Here is a 23306-nt window from a genome sequence, read left to right as displayed (position 1 = left end):
CTCAGAGCCTGGAGCCTGCTTCGAATTCTGTGTCTCCCTCTCTCTCTCTCTCTCTCTGCCCCTCCCCTGCTCATGCTCTGTCTCTCAAAAATGAATAAATGTTAGAAAACTACAGACTAATATCCTTATGAGTATAGGTGCAAAAATTTTTAATAAAAATGTTAACAGATTGAATCCAATAATATATTGTAAAAAGATAAAACATCATGACAAAGTAGGGTTTATCCCAGGAATGTTAAGTTTAGTTTAACATTCAATAAGCAATCACTGTGATTCACCATAATAATAGAGTAAAAAAGAAAACACCTGGGTTATTTCATCATCTTAATAATACAGAAAAAGTGGGGCACCTAGGTGGTTCAGTCAGTTAAGCTTCTGACTCTTGATTTTGGCTCAGGTCGTGATTTTACAGTTCGTGAGTTCGAGCCTTGTGTCAAGCTCAGCACTTATAGCGCAGAGCCTGCTTGGGATTCTGTCTCTCCGTCTTTGCCCTGCCCTGCTCTCCTCATGTGCGCTCTCTCTCGCTCTCTCTCGCTCTCTCTCAAAAAATAAATAAACTTTAAAAAACTACAGAAAAAGCATTTAATAAAATCTAGTACTAATCCCTAATAAGAACAGTAAAAACTCCCAACAAACTAGGAAAAGAAGTAAACTTTCTCAACATGATAAAGGGTATGATAAAGGGTATCTAATATACAGCTACCCTTAAACTTAATGGTAAAAGATTGAATCCTTTCTTCCTAACATCAGGAACAAGGTAACGATGTTTGCTTTCAGCTCTTCATTCAACATCATACCAGTGGTTCTAACCAATACAGTTAGTACAAAGAAATAAAAGATAGCCTCATTAGAAAGGAAGAAGTAAGAGTGCCTGGCTAGCTCATTTGGTGGAGCATGAGACTCTTGATCTCAGGGTTGTGGGCTCAAGCCCCAAATTGGGTGTAGAGATTACTTGAAAATAAAATCTTAAAAAAAAAAAGGAATAAATAAAACTATCTTTATTCTCAGATGACATGCTCATCTATGTAGAAAATCCTATGAAATCTACAAGTAGCTATTAAAATTAATAATGAGTTTAGCAAGGTTGCAGGATACAAGATCAGTATACAAAAATCAATATACCAGCAATGAACAATCAGAAATTGAAATTTAAAAATTATTGTAATAGTATCAAGAAGGTATGAAATACTTTAGAATAAATTTAACAAAAGATTCAAGGCCTATATGATGAAAATCATAAAACACTGTTGAGAGAAATGAAAGAAGACCTAAATAAATTGAAAGATATCTTGCACTTATGAATTAGAAAACTCAATATTGTTGAATGTTGATTTTCTACAAATTGATGAATAGATTCAGTGCAATTCCAATCAAAATCTCAACAGGCTTTGGAATAGAAATTGATTATCTGATTCTAACATTTGTATGAAAATGCAAAGGACCTACAGTAGCCAAAAACATCTTTGCAAAAGAAAAACAAAAGTGGTAAGACTAACACTACCCAATTTCAAGACATATTATAAAGCTATAGTATCCAGTATAGGATTATTGGGGTAAGATAGACAAATAAATCAATGAAAAAGAAAGTCCCAAGTACACTTATATATATGTGGTCAGTTTATTTCAATAAAGGGCAAAGTCAATTCTGTTGAGAAAAAGATGGTCTTTTCAACAAATGTTACAACATACACAAAAATTAATTTATGAGGGATTGAGGACCTAGAAGTAAAAACTAAAACTATAAAACTTTTAAAAGAAAACATTAGAAAAATCATTTTCATTTTATATTAAGCAAAGATTTTGTAGATACAACATTAAAAGTACAATCCAGGGGCGCCTGCGTGGCTCAGTCAGTTAAGCGTCCAACTTCGGCTTAGGTCATGATCTCGTGGTTCATGAGTTTGAGCCCCGCATCGGGCTCTGTGCTAACAGCTCAGGGTCTGGAGCCTGCTTCAGATTCTGTGTCTCCCTCTCTCTCTGCCCCTCCCATGCTCATGCTCTGTCTCTCTCTGTCTCAAAAATAAATACACATTAAAAAAAATTTTTTAAGTACAATCTGTAAAAGAAAAAATTGATAAATTGTCTTACCAAAATTAAGAACTTTTGCTTTATGAAGTCTCTGTTGAGAATGAAAAGCAACAGATTGAGAGAAATATTTGCAAATCACATATCTCATAAACGACTTGCATCCAGAATATGTAAAGAAGTCTCAAAACTCAATAAGAAAATGAACAACCTATTTTTTAAAAATGAGCAAAGCTATGAAGAGACATTTCACCAAAAAAGATATTCTGATGGAAAATAACCACATGAAAAAATGTTCCATATCGTTAGTCCCTAGGGAAATACAATAGAATCACGATAAGAAAATGGCTAAAGTTAAAAAAACAACAACAAAAAAAAACTATAGCAAGAACTGGCAAGGACATGGAGCAGGTGGAGCTTTCATACACCATAGGCAGAACATAAGTGGCAAGACCACTTTGAGAAACCATTTTACAATTTCTTAAAAAGTTGAATAGACCTGATTCAGCCATTGCACTCCTAGATAACACCCAAAAGAAAGGGAAGTATGTATCTATAAAAAATCTTCAGCATGAATGTTCACACCAGCTTTGTTTTTAATACCAGCAACTGGAAACAATCCAAATATCTATCCATATGTGAAGGGATAAACAAACTGTGATATAACCATACAGTGGAATACTACTCAACAATGAAACGGAACGAACTATTGATATATACTGCAATGTGAATGAATCTCAAAATAATTATTGCTAAGTGAAAGAAGCCAGACCAAAGGAAAAGCCGTATATTGTATTATTCTGCTTATATAAAATTCTAGAAAATGCACATTATAGTGACAGAAAGAAGATCAGCAGTCTCCTGGGAATGGGAGCTGGGGCAAGCTATGATGGAAGGGGAAGAAGGGATTACCAGAGGTCACAAGGAAACTTTGGAAATGATGTATGTGTTCAGTGTCTTGATTGTGGTGATAGTTTCTTGGAGGTATACATATGTCAAAATTTATCAAATTTTACATTTTAAAATATGCACTGATTATTGTATGTCAGTTATACCTCAATTTTAAAGCTGTACATAAATGTATAGATAAGTAATGATGGCAACTGATTATAACTCATTGAATAAAATAAATATCCATGAGTTTTATATGGTATAAACAAATAAATGAATAGAGTGGAATGCCAACTGGTGATTGTGGAAGGAATGATGAAATGAGAATATAACATTTGGGAAAAAAAGAATATACCATTTGGCAACCATATAATACTTAGTTCAGCCTAGAAACATCAATGGATAATAAAACTAGTGGGTGAACATTTGATAAGGGATATTTACATAGTCTCAAATTATCTTTCCATAAAATACTTGTCAATCACAAAGGGAAAATGTGTAACTTTACATTAGAGAAATTTGGCAGACATCACTTTAATCAAATGATCACAGTTAATACCATCAGAAATGGGTCAAGTCATATTTATATATATCACCTGTTAGGAAGCTATAAGAACTTGAGGAAACATCAGGCATACCCAGAAAGAAGGACATACTTAACAAAATAACTGGTCTAATCTACAAAGTGTCAAGATCATAAATGTCAAGGGAAGATTGAGGAATTTTCCCAAAATGACGAAGACTAAAGAGACATGACAAATATGATCTTGTATGAAATCTGTTTGTTATAAAGTACTTAATTGAAACAATTGGTGAAACTTGAATAGGATCTGGCAGATGGTAGTAATATATCAATATTAATTTCCTTATTTTGACGGTTGTATTGTGGGTATGTAGAAAATTGTCCTTCTTTGCCAGAAGTATAGACTACAGTGTTCAGGAGTGATGGGCTGTCAAGTCACATACTTTTGAATGCTTCAAGGGTAAGAAAAGATTTCTCTGTACTATTCTTGGAACATTTCTGTAATTTTGAAATTATTTCAAAATAAAAGAAAACATTTTGATAAAACATTGTGTTTGCAAAGATGTGGAGTGGGAGTATAGATTGGTAACCCTTTGTGAAGGGCAATTTGGCATATCTATGAAAATTATAGTGCACATATCCTTTGACCCAGCAATTTCATTTCCAAGATTTTATCTTACAAATATATTTGTACAAATGTGAAATGATGTTTGTACTAGGTTTTTCAGTCCAACATTGTTTGTGATTGCAAAATATTCAAAACATTCTAAGTATTCATCAATAGGAGACTGATTAAATATATCCAAAATCTCTTATGTGGAATTCCAAAATCTGAAAAGCTTTGTAAATCCAAACTTTTTTTGTTAAGTTCCACAGCAAAACCTGACCCCAACTGACATTAGGCATTGGTCTCATCACTCTTAGTCATATACATCTTTGCTGTTCACTAATACTGTGTTGCCTTCTTTGTTTATGTTGTTGTTTTGTCCGTTTGAGTTTAATTGTCCTATAAAAATGTCCAGAAAATTGAAGATGAGAATAAGAAAAAATGGAAGCATCTATCATTTTTAGTAGCACAGAAAATAGAGATAGTATAGAAACTTGATCCAGGTATGTCTGTAAGGCATCTTACTAAAGAATAGGGTGTGGCAATTAACATGACATGACTTGAAAAAAAAAAAATAGACAAAGTATTGAAGTTTTACCAGACAACAATGACCAGAACTAATGAAGAATAGAATATTTTTCAGAGGGCAAAAAATGAAGATGTTGACATGAGCATGATTGAATAGTTTCAACAATGAAGCAGTGTGACTATGCCACTGAATGATTTTTGGTCATGAAACAAGCTAGAATATGCCATGAAGGACTGAACATATTTAAGGTGAGTATAAAATACCAGAATTGATTGCAGAAAGTTAAGAAGCATCATGGTATAAAATATCTGAATATCTATGATGAAGAAGCTTCTACTTACCATGAAGTAGATGAAAGTTATATTGACAAATTTGTTAAGATCATTTTTAATGAAAATCTTAGTCCTAAACATGTATGCAGTGCTGATATTCTTTTTAAAAAATAAATAAATAGCAATGATTAATGAGCAAACGAGATTTTAAGGACTTTAAACACAGATTGAAAGTTCTGGGATGTGCCAATGCAGGGGACAGGTAAAGTTAGAAAAAGCCAACATCCAGGATGTTTCAGAAGTTGTTCACAATTTCATTGTTAGTGTGTAAACAAAAAAGAATAAGTAATCGAAGAGATATTTTCTAACTGACTTAATAATCTGTACCAATGATATGAACTCATTGCACACAAACAGGAATGGAAGAAAACCATATTGATTATACTATTCCTGGAACACCATTCCACACATACCCCTCCTAAACTTCTTGTGACCAAGAAATTTTACTCCTAATGAAGAGCAAATGTAATATTTATTTTTTAATTTTTATACTCTATACTTGGCAGCAGCTAACGTCTAATACTTCCTTAAAAAGTTATTGTGGAAGCTTGATCAGGCCTACCTTAACGATGCCATTTACACAGTTGCTGGTGGTTGGAATGATTGATAAATATTTGGCAGACACTTTGGCTTACAATAACGTTTGAAAGTAAACCTGTAGATAAAGACTTTGAAGGATTTTGTCACTACTGAAAAGATATATAGTCTTACTACTTACCCTAAAATTTTATTGACTAAAAGTCTAAATAAGTCAGAGCCTTGCTACTCAAAAAGTGTGGTCAGTAGACAAGTAGCATCAACATTGCTTGGAAGCTTGTTAAAAATACAAATTCCCAGATCCACTGAATCAGAATCTCTGTGGGTGTAGCCCAAGAATCTATATGTTAAACAAATTCTCAAGATGACTTTTATGTGCACTAAGGTTGTAAAGCGCTGAAGTAGAGCAATCTCATATAAAAAAAAAATACTGAATATGTTATGTACCTGTTGTACATTCCTTGCAAGATAGAAAAATTGCTAAAATGGTGTAACCCAAATAAGCATGAGACTAGTATTGATGGCTATGGTGAAATATAACAGATGGAAAAAATCTCCATAGACAATATGGGGGAAATGTATGAGCACTTAATTGGTCTTGAATAACATGTGTTTATCAGTGGAGAGGTTATGGCTCTTGCTTAATTGAAGACACTGCTTATCTAGAAAACCATATTAATGAGTTATGTTACCCTATAACTACACATTTTTAAAGGTCATCTATTTTAGTTTTAAAGAATCCCATTCTTGCCCCATCATTAAATATTCAGTTCTAATAGCAAACCTGATGAAACCTTTTATCCAATATCCTCAAGAACCCAGATGTAGCAAATATTCTCTGCATATGTATGTAGAGATATTTAGCTTGGTTTTTGTTTATTGAATGTTTTCTTAGAAATAAAGAGTACCAAGTATTTATGGTCTATATCACCCTATTTCATTTCTGTATTGATAAATTACAATACTGATTTTGCTCTTCATCCCAACTAGTGTGAATATTTATTCATTCCCTGCACAAATAGTAATGTGTTTAATTATGTGATCTTGCTCCAAGCCCACTGCAAAAATTATGTATAATGTATGCATAAATTGTATCTCTGTAACTTAAAAAAATCTGAATTCCAAAACACATTCAAAACCCAAGGATTTTGAATAAGGAGTCGTGGATCTGTACATCCATAAATGGAATACTATGCAGCCATTTAAAGGAAAAGAAGCTCTTTATGTACTGATATGGAAGAATCTACAAGATATGCTGATGTGGGGGGGGGGGTATAACATGCAAATATGTATATACTAGCCTACTCTTTAAGGTTTTTGTTGTTGTCATTGTTCTTCTTGTTGTTGTTTTTAAGGAGATGAACTACATAATGTATTTCCTTATTAACCATAGAATATCATGTTATGTAATCCAAAAATTGATACTATTGGTTGCATATAGGTTAGAAGTGGGTGAATGAGAGTCAGGGGTGAGGGAGAGAAAGAACTTTTAATTATTAACCTTTTTGTATCTTTTCAATATTGAACCATGTGAATATTTCCAAAATTTTAAATTATAAATGTAATTGAAACTGCTTAAATTGAAATGCAGAGAGAAAAAAATTAATGGTGGGGAGGTACCTAGAACAGAATATCTGAGAACTGTGGGACAATTAGAAAAGATATCTAACATGTACATCATGGGAATACCAGAAGGAGAAGAAAGGAGCAGAACAAATATTTGAAGTAATAATGGCTGAGAATTTTCCAAAATTAGTGACAGATACTAGAATGCAGCTCCAGGAAGCTCAAAGAAGACCAAGAAATATGAACACCAAAATATTTTCTCCTAAACATATATTCAAACTGCAGAATACCAAAGACAGAGAAATTTTTAAAGAAACCATACAACAAAACCAGACCTTACCTATTGAGAAACAAGGATAAAAATTACATCACTTTCACAAACCATGCAAGCAAGAGAGAGTGAAGTGAATATGTAAAATGTTGAAAGAATAATCACCAACCTAGAATTCGGTATCCAAATAAATTACCCTCCAATAGTACAGGAGAAATACTTTCTTAGACAAACTGAGGGAATTTACTGCCAATAGATCTGCTTTGCAAGAAGTCCTTCAGAGAAAAGGAAAAATACATAAATGTGAAACTCAGATCTACATAAAGAAAGGAAGAGTGTTAGAGAAGGAATAACTGAAGGTGAAATAAAACCTTTTTTTTTTTAATTCTTAAATGAATTAATAGATAACTGCTTGTTTAAAATAATATCAGGGGTGCCTGGCTGGCTCAGTAGTAGAACATGTAACTCTTGATCTCAGGATTATAAGTTCGAGCCCCACATTGGGTATAGAGATTTAAAAATAAAATATTTTTAAAAATTTTAAAATAATACTAGCAATGTATAGTAGCAATATATTGGGTGATTATAGCTTAAAGATAAGTGAAATGAATGGCAGCAATGAAATTACAGAAGGAAAGGAAAAATTGAGAATACTGTTATAAGGCACCTTATGAAGTGGTATAGTTATTTGAAAATGAACTTAGACTCATTGTAAACATATACTGCAACTCTAGGGTAAACACTAAAATAACTTTCAAAGGAAGTATAATTAACAAGAGAGAAAAGAAAATTAAATTATAAAATAATGCTCACTGTAAGCCAGAGATGGCCAAAAAAGGGGGAAGATTTTTTTAAAAAGAAACAAAGAACAAGTGTAATAAAGAGAAAACAGTTACAAATATGGTAGATGTTAATCCAACTATATCAGTAATCACTTTAAATGTTAATGGTCTAAATATGCCAATCAAAAGGCAGAGACTGGCAGAGCACATTTGAAACAAAAACACCAAAGCCTAATTATATGTGGTCTACAAGAAACCCAGTTTAAATATAAAGATACAGATGGAGTAAAAGTAAAGGGATACACCAATGACCTGAATATAAAAGCTAAAGCCATAAACTTCATAGAAGAAAATGTAGGGATAAATCTTTATGACCTTGACTTGTCAATGGATTCTTAGATATGACACCAATAGCATGAACAACAAAAGAAAAAGTAAATTGGACCTTATCAAAATTAAAAACTTTGGGGGGTGCCTGGCCGGCTTGGTCAGTGGAGCATGTTACTCTTGATCTTGGGGTTGTAAGTTCAAGCCCCATATTGTGTATAGAGATTACTTAAAACTAAAATCTTCTTTAAAAACTTAAAAGCTTTTGGGGCACCTGGGTGGCTCAGTCAGTTAAGTGTCTGACTTTGGCTTGGGTCATGATCTCACGGCTTGTGAGTTCAAGTCCTGCATCGGGCTCTGTGTTGACAACTCAGAGCCTGGAGCCTGCTTCAGATTTTGTGACCTTCTCTTGCTTGGTATCCCTCTCTCGCTCTGTCCCTACCCTGTTCATGCTTTCTCTCTGTCTCTCTCTGTCTCTCTCTCTTTCTCTCAAGAATAAACATTAAAAAAAAATTTTTTTTAACTTAAAAGCTTTTGTTCATCCAAGAATATTGTTCAGAAAGTAAAAAGACAACCTATAGGATGGAATATTTGTAAAGCATATATCTGAAAGGGCTTAATATACAAATATATAAAGAACTACAACTCAACAACAAAAAAACAACCAATCCAATTTAAAAATGGGCAAAAGACTTGAAAAGACATTTCTCCAAAGAACATATATAAATAATAAGCTCATGAAAAGATACTCAACATCATTAATCATTAGTCATTAGGGAAATGCAAATCAAAACCACAATGAGATACTACCTCACACCCATTAGAATGGCTATTATAAAAAATAATAAAGAAAGTTGGCAAGGATGTGGAGAAATTGGAATGTTGTATATTGCTGGTGGGAATGTAAAATGGGACAGCTGCTGTGGAAAATAGTTTGGTCTTGAAATTTTTATTTTTTATTTTTTTTAATATAAGCTCTATACCCAATGTAGGGCCCAAACTCACAATCCCAAGATCAAGAGTCACATGCCATGAGCTGGCCATGACCCCTGTTCCTAAAAATTTTAAATAGAAGTACAATATAACCCAGCTATTCAACTCCTAGGTATATAACCAGAAGAATAGAAAAGAGGAACAGGGCACCTGGGTGGCTCAGCTGGTTAAGCATCTGACTCTTGATTTCAGCTCAAGTCATGATCTCACAGTTCAGTTCGTAGGATCAAACCCTGCATTGTGCTCTATGCTGACAGTGTGGAGCCTGTTTGGGATTCTCTCTCTGCCTCTCTGCCCCTCCCTGCTCACTCTCTCTTTCTCAAAATAAACATTAAAAAAGGAAGGAAGGAAGGAAGGAAGGAAGGAAGGAAGGAAGGAAGGAAGGAAGGAAGGAAAAAGGAACTCAGATACAGAACATCAGTGTTCATTGCGGCATCATTCATAATAGCCAAAAGTTGGAAACAACCCAGTGTCTGTCAACATATGAATAAACAAACAAAATGTGGTATATACATAGAATGGAATATCATTAAGTCATAAAGAGAAATGACATTCTGATACATGCTACAACCTGGGGGAACCTTGAAGACATGCTAAGTGAAAGAATCCAGATACAAAAGGATAAATATTGTATGATTACATTTATATGAAATATCTATAATAGGCAAATTAATAAAGACAGAAAGTAAATTCAAGGCTACCAGGACCTGAGGGGAGAGGCAATGTAAATTATTGTTTAACAGGTACAGAGCCTCTGTTTGGGGTGATTTAAAAGTTTATAAGTATTGATAATATTTACACAACATTTTGAATGTAATTAGCATATATATACATATATGTGTGTGTATATATATATATATATATATATATATATACGTATACATATGTATATATATACATAAGATAGATAGATAAATAGATGAATGAACTGATAAAGAATCAGTGCTAGAACAAGCAAATAGACCCTGAGTACAGACACTGAACAGCACTGGGCTTCATTTTTTTTCCCAGTACTTAAATGACTTTAGGCAGTCATTTAACTTCTCTATGACTGAGTTTATATGTTTTACCTTTCCAAATATTTTCTACTAAAAACAGAGGCCAGGACTTTAAAACAAAAAAAACAAAAACAAAAACAAAAAAACAAGGAGGTGTTGTCAACACTCTGGCCCTCACTTTCCACACCCTATAGCCTCACTGCCAGACTAGTTGCACTGAAAGCAGGAAGAGTCTGGAAAAGGTACTCTTCCAGGAAAGCATACATAGTAGAAATACTAAAAATAGTTCTAAAACAAACAAATAAAAATATTTCTTAAAAACAGATTTCTTCAACAACAAAATACAGAGAAAGGTCTACTATGCTAACACAAATCAAAAGAAAGCTGGAGTGCCTATATAAATTTTAGACAAAACAGGCTTCAAAACATGAAAATTACAGGGATAAAGAGAGGCATTCCACAGTTATAAAAGGGGCCAGTTCTCCAAGAAGACATAATAATCCTTAATATATATGTACTTAGTAACAGAACATCAAAATACGTGAGGCAAAAACTGATAGAACGAGAAGAAATAAACAAATCCACTATTATAGTTGGAGAACTCAACATATTTCTATCAGCAATTGACAAATCCAGTAGGCAGAAAATCAGTAAGGATATACTTGAACTGAATAGCAATATCAATGAACTGGATCCAATTAACATTTATAGAATACTTCATCAGACAACAACAAAATGCACATTCTTCTCAAGCTCACATGGAACATTCACCAAGATAGACCACATTCTGTACTGTAAAACACACCTAAATAATTTAATAAAAGAAATCATACAAAGTATATTCTCAGACAACAGGGGAATTAAACTAGAAATCAATAACAGAAGGATTACTGGAAAATCCCAGAATACATAGAGATTAAACAACACACCTCTAAGTTGCACATAGGTCAAAGAAAAAATGTCGAGGAATTTTTTAATATTTTGAACTAAATGAAAGTTAAAATACAAATGATCAAAATGTGTGAGATGCAGCAAAAGCAGTGCTTGGAGGGAAATTTATAGCATTAAAATGCATATGTTAGAAAAGAAAAAAATTTTAAAGGCAACAGCTACTGAAGGCTTTGCCCAATTTTTTTGCTTGTTTATTTATTTTGAGAGAGAACAAGCACAAGCAGGGGAGGGGCAGAGATGGAGAGAGAGAGAATCCCAAACAGGCTTTGTGCTGCTTGTTCCCATGAACTGTGAGATCATGACCTGAGCCAAAATCAAGAGTTAGTGGCCTAAACAACTGAGCCACCAGGCACCCCAGAAAAGAAAGAGAATTTAAAATCAATAATCTATGACCTTACCCTCTCAGAATGGTTATTATCAGAAAACAAGAGATAACAAGTACTGGCAAGGATGTGCAGAAAAAGGTACCCTCATGCAGTATTGGTAGAAATGCAGATTGGTACAGCTACTTTGGAAGACAGTATGGAGCTTTCTCAAAAATTTAAAGTAGAGGGGCACCTAGTTGGCTCAGTCAGTTAAGCATCCAACTTCAGCTCAGGTCATGACCTTGCAGTCCATGGGTTCGGGCCCTGAGTCGGGATCTGTGCTGACAGCTCAGATTCTTGAGCCTGCTTCAGATTCTATGTCTCCCTCTCTCTCTGCCCCTCTCCCACCTGCACCCTGCCTCTCATAAATCATAAACATTAAAATTTTTTTTTAATTTTAAAATAGAACTACCATATGTGGTCCAGCAGTCCCACTTCCAAGTATATATATCCAAAGGAAATGGAATCACTCTTAAAGAGTTATGTACACCCCTGTATTTACTGCATTGCAGCATTATTCACAATAGCCACGATTTGGAAAAAACCTAAGTGTCCACCAATGGATAAATAGATAGATAAAGAATGTATAGTAATACACACACACACACACACACACACACACACACACACAGGAATATTATTCAGCCATAAAAAAGGAAGAAAATCCAGTCACTTATAACAACATGAATGAACCTGAAAGGCATCGTATATAGTGAAAACTAAACAGGATGCCCTCAAGGTTCACCCATGTTGTTATGTCAAAAAAAAGACAAATACAGTATGATTACACTTATATGTGGGATCTAAAAGTGCCAAATTCATAGAAACAGAGTAAATTGGTGGTTTCCAGGGCCTGAGGAGTGGGAGAAATGGGAAGATCGTGGTCAAAGAGTACAGATTTTCTGTTATAATTAAATAAGTTCTTGGAATCTAACATACAGCATGGTGACTATAACTAACAATACTGTGCTGTATACTTGAAATCTGCTAAGAGTATAGGTTTTAAATGTTCTAACCACACACACACACACACACACACACACACACACACACACACACAATAATGAATGTGTTAATTAATCTAATCGTGGTAATCGTTTGCAATATGTTTATGAAATCACACTATATACCTTAAACTTACACAAAGTTATATGTCAATTATATCTCAAGCTGAAGGGAAAATAAAATCAATAATCTAAGCTTACACTTTAGCAAACTAAAGAAAGAAGAGCAACATTAACTTAAAGCTAGCAGAAGAAAATAAATTATAAAAATTACAGAAAAAAATCATGAAATTGAAAATAAAAAAAATAGAGGAAACTCAAAGCAAAAGGCACTTCTTTGAATAGATCCATCAAATTGCTCGCTCTCAAAATAAACTGTTAATAAAAGTTTAAAGAAAAGGGGCGCCTGAGTGCCTCAGTCAGTTGAGTGTTTAACTTTTGATTTCGGCTTAGGTCATGATCTCACGGTTCATGAGTCTGAGCCCCACATAGGGCTCTGTGCTGACAGTGCAGAACCTGCTTAGAATTCTCTCTCTCTCCCTATCTCTCTGCCTCTCTCTCTCTCCCTCACTTTCTCTCCCTCCCTCCATCTCTCAAAATAAATAAATAAACTTTTTAAAAAGTTAAAAAAAAAAAAAAAAGAAAGAAAAGGGGCACCTGGGTGGCTCAGTCGGTAAAGCATCTGACTTTGGCTCAGGGGGCCATGATCTCACAGTTTGTGAGTTTGAGCCCTGCGTCAGGCTCTGTGCTGATAGCTCAGAGCCTGGAGCCTGCTTTGAATTCTGTGTCTCCTTCTCTCTCACCCCTTCCATGCTCACACTGTCTCTCTCTCTTTGTCTCTCTCTTTCTCTCTCAAAAATAAACATTAAATTTTTTTTAATTAAAAAAAAAATTTTTTTTAATGTTTATTTATTCTTGAGACAGAGACAGAGCGTGAACAGGAGAGGGGCAGAGAGAGAGGGAGACACAGAATCTGAAACAGGCTCCAGGCTCCAAGATGTCAGTACAGAGCCCGACGTGGGGCTCGAACCCATGAACCATGAGATCATGACCTGAGCCGAAGTCAGACATTTAACCAACTAAGCCACCCAGGTGCCCCCCAAATTTTTAAAAATTTTTAATAAAATAAAAAGATCAATAAAATTGATCCAACTTCTAGCCAAGCTAACCAAGAAAAAAGAGAGAGAATATATATTACTAATATCATAAATGAAACAGGAGTCCCCTATATATTAAAAAGATGATAAAGAAAAATTATGTAATTATATTTCCACAAACTTGTTATCTTCAATGATGAAATGGACCGATTCCTTGGAAAACACAATCTATCAAAACTCACATATGGAGAAATAAATAATCTGAATAAGCGTGTATCTATTAAAGAAATTGCATCAGTAATCTTTCAGACAGCACTTGGCCCAGGTGATTTCACTTGTGAGTTATTAAGGAATAAATGATACAAATTCTCTAAAATCTGTTCTAGAAAATAGAAGCAGAGAGAACACCTCCTAACTCTTCTTATGAGAACAGCATTACTCCTCTAATACCAAAACCAGATAAAGACAATACAAGAAAGGAAAACTGCAGATCAGTATTACTCATGAATATAAGTACCAAAATCCTCAACAAAGTATTAGCAAATTGAATCCAATGAAGTATAAAAAGAATTATATATCATTACAAAGTGGGATTTATCCCAGATATGCAAGGCTGGTTCAGCACTTGAAAGTCAATTAATGTAACCTATCACATCCACAGACTAAAGAAGATTATAGAATTATATCAATTGATGCAAGAAAAATATTTGACCAAATCCAACACCTATTCATGATAAAAAACAACAACTCAGCAAACCAGGAATAGAAGAGAACCAACTTGGGGTGTCTCACTGGTTCAGTTGCTAGAGCATGCAACTCGTGATCTCAGGGTTGTGAGTTAAAGCCCCATGTTGGGCATGGAGCCTACTTAAAATAAAAATTTTTAAAAATTGGAGTGCCTGGGTGGCTCAGTTGATAGCGCATCCAACTTCAGCTGAGGTCATGATTTCGCAGTTTACAAGTTCAAGCCCCACAACAGGCTCTGTGCCCTCAGCTCAGAGCCTGGAGCCTGCTACAGATTCTGTATCTCCCTCTCTCTCTCTCTACCCTTCCCCTACTTATGCTCTGTCTCTCTGTCTCTCTCTCTCTCTCTCAAAAATAAACATTAAAATTTTTTTAATTAAAAAATAAAAAATGATTTTAAAATTATTTAAAAGTTAAAGAGAATCAACTTAATTTTATAAAATATTTTTGAAATGAAAAAATATATATTGGGGCACCTGAGTGGCTCAGTCACTAAGTGTCTAACTCTTGATTTTGGCTCAGGTCATGATCTCACAGTTGTGAGATGGAGCCCTGCATCAGGCTCTGCACTGACAGCACAGAGCCTTCTTGGGATTCTCTCTTTCCCTCTCTCTCTGCCCTTCATCTGCTCACTTTCTCTCTCTCCAAAAATAAATAAATAAACATTTTTTTAAAAAATAAATGAATAAAAATAAAAACAATATATTTACATTAGCACCCCCCCCAAAAGTACTTAGTAAATCTAACAAAATATGTGTAAGATCTATATGAGGAAAACTATAAAATTTTGATGAAAGAAATCAAAGATCTGAATAAATAGATATTCCGTATCCATAGATCGGAAGAATCATTATTATGTTAGTTCTTCCTAGGTTGATCTGTAGATTCAATATAGTCTCAACCAAAATCCCAGCAAGTTATTTTGTGATACTGAAAAACTCTTTCTAAAACCTAAAGACCTAGTATAGCCAACACAGTATTGAAGAACAAAACTGGAGAACTAACACTACCCAACCTCAAGACTTGCTGTAAAGCTACAGTAATCAAGGCAGTATGGAATTGGCAAAAGAGTAGACAACTAGATGAATGGAACAGAATAGAGAGCTCAGAAATAAACTCACACAAATATAGCAAACTGATCTTTGACAAAGAAGTAAAAGATAGTCCTTTCAACAACTGGTACTGGAAAAACTGCCTCCACCTGCAGAAAAAAAATATGTATAGACACTGACCTTACCTTACACCTTTCATAAAAATTAAAATAGATCAAAGGCATAAAGGTAATACATAAAACTATAAACCTAGGATAACATAGAAAATCTAGAGACCTTGGGTTTAGCAATGACTTTTTAGATACAATACCAAAAATATAATGCATGAAAGAAAAAATTGAAAAGTAGGACTTCATTAAAAGGAAGAACTTGTAGGACAGTCGGTTAAGCATGTGACTTTGGCTGAGATTATGATTTCACAGTTTGTGAGTTCAAGCCCCACGTCCGGCTCAGGGCTGACAGCTCAGAGCTTGGAGCCTGCTTCGGATTCTGTGTCTCCCTGTCTCTCTGGCCTTCCCTCGCTCACTGTGTGTGTGTGTGTGTGTGTGTGTGTGTCTCAAAAATAACCATTAAAGATTTTTAATAAAAAAAAAAAAGGAAGAACTTCTGAGTGAATAACACTGTTAAGAAACTGAAAAGACAAGTCACAGACTGGGAGACAATATTTGTAAAACATTTATCCGATAAAGAACTTGTATCCCAGGGGCACCTGAGTGGCTCAGTCGGTTGAGTGTCCGACTCTTGATTTAGGCTCAGAAGATGATCTCATGGTCGTGAGGTCAAGCCCTGTGGAGAGCTGAGCACTGAACATGGAGCCTGCTTGGGAATCTCTCTCCCTTTCTCTTGCCTCTCCCCAGCTTCCACACACTTGCTAACTCTCTTTCTTTCTCAAAATAAACATAAAAAAAAAAAAGAACTCGTATTCCAAATACATAACTCTTAAAACTCAATAATAAGAAGACAAACAACTGAATTTAAAAATGGGCAAAAGACTGGGGCTCAGCTGGTTAAGTGTCCAACTTCAGCTCAGGTCATGATCTCATGGCTCATGAGTTGGAGCCCCGCCTCAGGCTCTGTGCTGACAGCTTGGAACCTAAAGCCTACTCCAGATTCTGTGTCTACATCTCTCTCTGTCCTTCCCCAGCTTGTCCTCTGTCTCTCTGTCTCTCAAAAATAAACATTAAAAACACTTTTTTAAAAAAAAAAAAAAAGGGCAAAAGACCTGAACAGGTGCCTCATGAAAGAAGATACAGAGATGACAAGCATATGCAAAGATGCTCAGTATCACATGTCATTGGGAAAATGAAAATTAAAACAAAAAGTAGATACCACTGCATACCTATTAGAATGGATAATATCCAAAACATTGACAATACCAAATACTAGTAAGGATGTGGAGCAACAGGAACTCTCATTGCTTGTGGGAATGCAAAAGGTGCAGCCACTGTGGAAGACAGTTTGACAGTTTTTTACAAAGCTAAACATAGTCTTGCCATCTGATCCAGCAATCATGCTCCTAGGTATTTTACCAAATGAATTGGAAACTTCTGTCCACATAAAAACTTGCATACAAATGTTTATAGCAGCTATATTTGTAATTGCCAGAAACTAGAAGCAACCAAAATGTCCTTCAAAAGGTGAATGGATAAACCTACATCTCATACAATGCAATATTATTTACCAATAAAAAGAAGTTAGGTATCAAGACACAAAAGAAATGGAGGAACCTTAAGTGTGTGTTGGTTGGTGGAACCCAGTCTCAAAGGTTACATACTGTGGTTCCAAGTATATGACATTGTGAAAAAGTTAAATTATAGAGACAATTAAAAAAAAAAGATCAGTATCCTTAGGGGGAATGAGGAGAGGGATGAAAAGGTAGAGCACAGGAGATTTTTAGAGCAATGAATCTATTCTGTACAGTAATGATGGGCCCATGATACCATGCCTTTGTTAAAACCCAGAGAACTGTATATCTCAGTGAAGCCTAATATAAACCATGGTCTTCAAATGATAACAATATGTCAATGTAGGTTCATCAAATGTACCACACTAATGTAAGACATTAATAATAGGGGAAATGGGAAATGGGGATAGGAGTATGTAAGAAGTGTACTTTACTGTACTATCTGCTCAATTTTCTGCAAACCTAAAACTGCCTAAACATGAAGTCTATTAATTTTAAAAATCGCTTTTAAAGATGACAGAAGGAAAAAAAGTACTCTCTCCCATAATTCTGACATCGAAAGATAACTACTACTAAGACATTGGTATAAATATTCCTGGAGATTTTCTAATCATATATATGCACACACATACACTACTACTACTACTACTTTTTTTTTTTTTTTACAAAAGTAGGATCATAGAATATTAACTATATGCAGGTTGCTTATAATTCTCACAACAACCCTAAAGGTTATTATTTCTGTTTTATGGATAAAGAAACTGAGCTAGTAAGTGGCTGAACTAGGTTCAATTCCCAATGTATTTCATTCCAAAGCCTATATGCTCTTACCACTACACCTCTTTGTCAGACATAAGACCTACTTTTTGTTCTATCTTTACTTCACATTTTACTCCTTCATAAGATACACCGATCTTTCATATACTATACTACCTTCATTCAGTGACTTTCACTTCATATGGTATACATGCCCTTCCTGTGGTATATTTCTTAAGTCTCTGCACTAGTACTTTGTATAGAATCCTTGCCTGCTGAATAAGAAGTGGTGGCCCGGCTCCTTTTTGCTCCAGGGAGCTGCAGTGGGAAGCAAACAATGGAACTAGCATACTTTTCTGACAATAATGCGGCTTCCTATCTCCTATATAAGCAGCTCTCAAAAGTCAGGTGTTCGTAAAAATTATTTCTGGGACCTAAGGAGACTGAGGGGAAAAGGTGAGGGATAGAGGCAGATGAAAAGGTAGAGAGAAGTGAATTCATGCAGGGGCCTGGTGAAGGAAGCAGTCTCCAGTGGGTTTAGTGGAGACACAGCATGTCTACCCAAAAGAGACGGTAGTATTCAGAAGCATTCAGTGAATTGATAGTAGCCAATTCAGCCAGTACCTATGTGATCAGTAGACTCAGGGAGACTTTAAAGAAGACCTGTCACTGTCCCATCTCTCGGCACCTATAGGGGACACTCTGAGGCTCCGGACAATTCTGGAAGCAATACAGAAGCACATCCATTCTTCCTCCCTCATCTTCAAACTGGCCCAAGATGCATTCAAGATTGCTACTCCCACAGACAGTAGTACTGACAGCACCCTGCTCAACGTGGCTCTGGAGCTGGGGTTACAGGTATGGAGGAGGAGTGGGTCATCCTCACTTTAGGCTTCTGGCCTTGTGATAAATGGTAAAGATAAGATCCCAGAGGCACTGGGCATGGGCCAAGTCTGGTTCTTTCTGTGTCCCCAGAGCACAACTTTTAGGCTAGACCTCTAGGTGAAGACTCTCTAAATTGGGCTCCATTTTGAAGTTGAGGCCAGAAGAAATGTAGCTTTAGGCTCCATAGGGTCCCCATCTTCTCCCCACCCCCTCCTTATCCCTCCAAGTCAAATCAAGCAAGGTGTGATAATAAGGACTTTATTTGTTATAGGTCATCAGAGAAGACTTCTATCTGATTGGTGGGAGGGGTGGGGCAGAAATTAAACCTGTCTACTTATTAGGAGAGAGATGGCTGCTTAAAGCACTAATAAATACTTGTTGCATAAATGAATGGCAAGGGGATGTGGGGATGTAGAGGGCCTAACAGTTAAGCTTAGCCCACTGGAAATGCCTCTTTTTTGCCCAGGTGATGAGGATGACCTTATCAACTCTTAACTGGAGGCGCCGGGAGATGGTGCGGTGGTTGGTAACATGTGCTACAGAAGTGGGTGAGTCTCCCACCTCCCTCTACCCCCAGGGGACAGGAGCTCCTAGGCCCTACTCTTGGGACAAGACAGCAAATACTTAGAGCTCTCATATTCCTATTACTGATGGGACTGGTGGTAGGAAAGATGGCCTTTGTTTAGCTAGCCCAAGCTCTGCCCTCACTGCTTAGACATACCCTGATGTCAGCAGCACTTTGACCCTCTGATCAGAGACATGTATGAGAGATTGAATTTTCAGCCACCAGTATGTAAGTGCACCCTTGGGCGGTAGTTGGCCCAGTGGTTTGGTCCCAGTCCCTGTCTATGCCTCTGAAAAACCTCAGGCAACTTGGAGGCTCAGGCCCCCATTTAGAGCCCAATGTCCCAGCATAAGACTATACCCTGAGAGGCCCCTCTGCAGCCAGAGCCCCCAGGCAGATCTGCAACCTCTGCATTGGGGCAGGTAGACTACAGGCTCTGTTGTTCCATCCTTGTGAGGCACTAAGAGCACCTGCAGAAATCTTCAACCCTCTGACTTGGGGAAGGAAGGGATGGGAAGAGACCCCAAACAGGGTCTGGCCATCTGGGATGCTCCCTAGTTTGCCTCAGATCATCTCAAGGCTACTGAGGAAAAGGGAGAACTCATCTCTGCAGGCCAAGTTCTGACCCCAGATGGTAATCTGGGCAGACCTGGATGGAGACCCGGATGGCCACGGCTGAGCTCAGGCTCTCCCTGACAGGTGTGCGGGCCTTGGTGAGCATTTTGCAGAGCTGGTACACACTCTTCACTCCCACTGAGGCTACTAGCATTGTGGCTGCCACAGCTGTATCCCACACCACTATCCTGCGCCTCAGTCTTGACTATCCACAGCGGGAGGAGCTAGCTAGCTGTGCTCGCACGCTGGCTCTACAGTGTGCCATGAAGGATCCACAGAGCTGTGCCCTGTCAGCCCTTACACTCTGTGAGAAAGACCACATCGCCTTTGAGGCAGCCTACCAGATCGCCATTGATGCTGCCACTGGTGGCATGACGCATTCACAACTATTCACCATTGCCCGCTACATGGAGCTCCGTGGCTACCCGCTACGTGCCTTCAAATTGGCCTCTCTGGCCATGAGCCATCTCAACCTGGCCTACAACCAGGATACCCATCCGGCCATCAATGATGTGCTCTGGGCGTGTGCCCTCAGCCACTCTCTGGGCAAGAATGAGCTGGCAGCCCTCATTCCCCTTGTGGTGAAGAGTGTGCACTGTGCCACAGTGCTTTCAGACATCTTGCGGCGTTGCACAGTGACTGCACCTGGCCTGGCTGGTATCCCAGGCCGCCGCAGCTCTGGAAAGCTCATGTCCACTGACAAAGCTCCACTCCGCCAGCTGCTGGACGCCACCATCAATGCCTATATCAACACTACACACTCACGCCTGACACACATCAGCCCTCGCCACTACGGAGAGTTCATTGAGTTTCTGAGCAAAGCTCGGGAGACCTTCCTGCTGCCCCAGGATGGCCACCTGCAGTTTGCCCAATTCATCGACAACCTCAAACAAATCTACAAAGGCAAGAAGAAGCTGATGCTGCTGGTACGAGAGCGCTTTGGCTGAGAAAGCAGACAGCTCACTGCCAGGGCAGCCTGGGCTCCCAAGTACCACAGGTCAGGCCAAGGACACCAAAACATTTGTCCACCCTGAGAGGACTCTGAGCACCTGTGGCTGAAGCCAAAGGACCACAGGGCTAAGCATGGGAAAGTCCAACTCTAGCCAATATGCCTTCCTTGGCAAGGTTCTCACTACAGCCCACTGTTCCTGAAGGAACTGGGCCCTGCAGATCAATCAGAAACCCCACAACATGCCACCTCACGCCCCTATATCCTGCGTGTCCTGGGCATTGGCCCACTCTCCCTTGGCAAACACAGAACACTGTTCCGTCTCAGGGATTGCTTAACCAGAGAAACAGAAGCATTTATGGTACTGTAAATACTATAGTATATGTGTTGCCAATTACATTGTAAAGTTGTAACTATTTATAATTCTGGTTCTAATTTGATGGGTACTTGAAGTAGCTGTGGGTGGGAAGATAGGCTTGTTTTCTGAGGAGACTCACAACCATTTCTCAGGTTTCCCTTGCAGAGTATATACTGTTTGCAGAGGAAGAGTAGGGGTGGCAGGGAGAACAACGGCCAGTTATAATAAATCCCAGGTCCAGTCTATGCAGAAACCCAGCCTGCAGACACGGGTCATCTATAGCCCAGTGGTGGGAGAGGGGCAGGGCCAGGACTGGACTTAGACTCTTGCCTCATGAAGCCATGAGAACAGCGAAGCTCTTGCTCCTGCTACACACAGGTTCTCTAGGAGCCTGTTGAGCTCCTGAGAAACAAGTTCAAGGGGAAAGTGAAGGTCTGGGAGGCCACTGAGCTCATACTCATATTTATCTACTCTGGTCATCTTTGTGTTAGAGAGTATCTGGTTTTATCTCTAGTTATGTATGCGTGTGTATGTCTCTGTATGGCTAAGTACATGTATCTGTGTGCGTAGATAGATCTGTGCATACCTGTCTGTGCATATATATTTATGTGTATGTCAGTTGTGTGTGTACATGTGAGTACATATCTGTGTGCTGGACTGTAGGTTTCTGTGTGAGGGTATACACATTTGTCAACATGTAAGAATACATACCTGTGTGTTCATGTTTGTCAGTGCACGTTTAGTGGGGGGTGCATACACAGATGCATGTGTAAAAACATGTTTGTATGCTTGCTCTCCATTGGTGTGTCTTTATACGTGTACCTGTGTGTATTTTGACATGCAAGTATGTCTGTGAATTTGTTGGAGGATCTGCATGAATGTGTTCCTTTTCTTTTTGCCAGATCTCTCTTCCCCATTCCTCGTCATCTCTCCCACCAGCTAAACACGTTCCCCATCTCTTTGCCTCCCTTACTCACCATTCTCTCACCAAACAAGCTTCTAAGCACTAGTCTCCTTCTACCCCAAGAGGGGCTCCTTTAGCTCCAGTTCTCTTCTTGCCCTATACTTGCTTTCTTCCCTTGCCTTTCTACCTCAAGCTTCCTCTGCCTGCCCATTGGTCACTGTTTTGGAGGCTGGGGCTGGAATGCATTTGGCCTTTCCCTTTCTGAGTAGTTTCTACCCCTAGTGGGCAATGCCTGTCTTAGCCCTAGCTGACGTCCACAGTGTACCATGTTCCTACTACCTTCCTGACCCCTGTGCTCAGCCTGGAATTGTTATAGGAGGTAGCAAGGGCTTTCAGAAGAGTCATTTGGATGCCAGTGTCTTGGTGTTTACTGTTTCACGTTTTAGTTCCCGAGTAGGGGGTGGGGGGATGATAGGAAAGGGGTGGTATAGGTAGAATGTGAACTAAGGACCTGTCTGCTTTATGTTCTTCTTTGACAAACTGTGTCTCTTTTTTCTCCACACTAACCAGTAAGTTGTTTTCACTGTTTGTGGCTACTTAAGTCTTACTGTCCAGCCATGGGCCCCTACAACCTCTCAGCCCCAATAGGTTGGTTTCAAAAAAGAAGACACTCCCATTTCTGTATCACGTATCACGATTGCCATTTTTTTAGCAAGTGTGTGAACTCACAGTGCTTTTCTATGAATAAATCATGGATCACAGAAAATATCATTTTTCTAAAATCATAAATTGTGTTCTCTCAATAAATGGGCCCTTTTCTCTCTTCTACATTGCCCCAGGCTGGGACAAGGAATTGGTTGGGCTGATAGTGGTTGGGCTGATAGTGCAGTGGGTTCCTAGTAGTTTAAGGTGAGGGAGAATGACAAATGAAGAGTTTCCTGCCATACCACACCCCTCTCCAGTGTCCACAGGTACCTCAGACCTTGTCCCATGAGG

At 37.7% G+C, this 23306-nt stretch overlaps 1 protein-coding gene across 1 annotated transcript in view; it reads left to right on the top strand.

The window, feature by feature from the left end:
* Positions 1-23191, top strand: part of ZSWIM5 (zinc finger SWIM-type containing 5) — a 73334-nt gene extending 50143 nt beyond the window's left edge. Inside the window, exons 12-14 of the mRNA XM_042948591.1 lie at positions 18729-18892; positions 19386-19467; positions 20184-23191. Coding sequence (XP_042804525.1) covers positions 18729-18892; positions 19386-19467; positions 20184-21046 — 1109 coding nt within the window. The 3' untranslated portion in view covers positions 21047-23191. The remainder of the gene's footprint in view (positions 1-18728; positions 18893-19385; positions 19468-20183) is intronic.
* Positions 23192-23306: the final 115 nt, after the last annotated feature.

The sequence above is a fragment of the Panthera leo genome, chromosome C1 (assembly GCF_018350215.1).
Source record: "Panthera leo isolate Ple1 chromosome C1, P.leo_Ple1_pat1.1, whole genome shotgun sequence".
NCBI lineage: Eukaryota > Metazoa > Chordata > Mammalia > Carnivora > Felidae > Panthera > Panthera leo.
The sequence above is the reverse complement of the archived record's forward strand: the minus strand, read 5'-3'. Positions and strand labels throughout refer to the sequence as shown.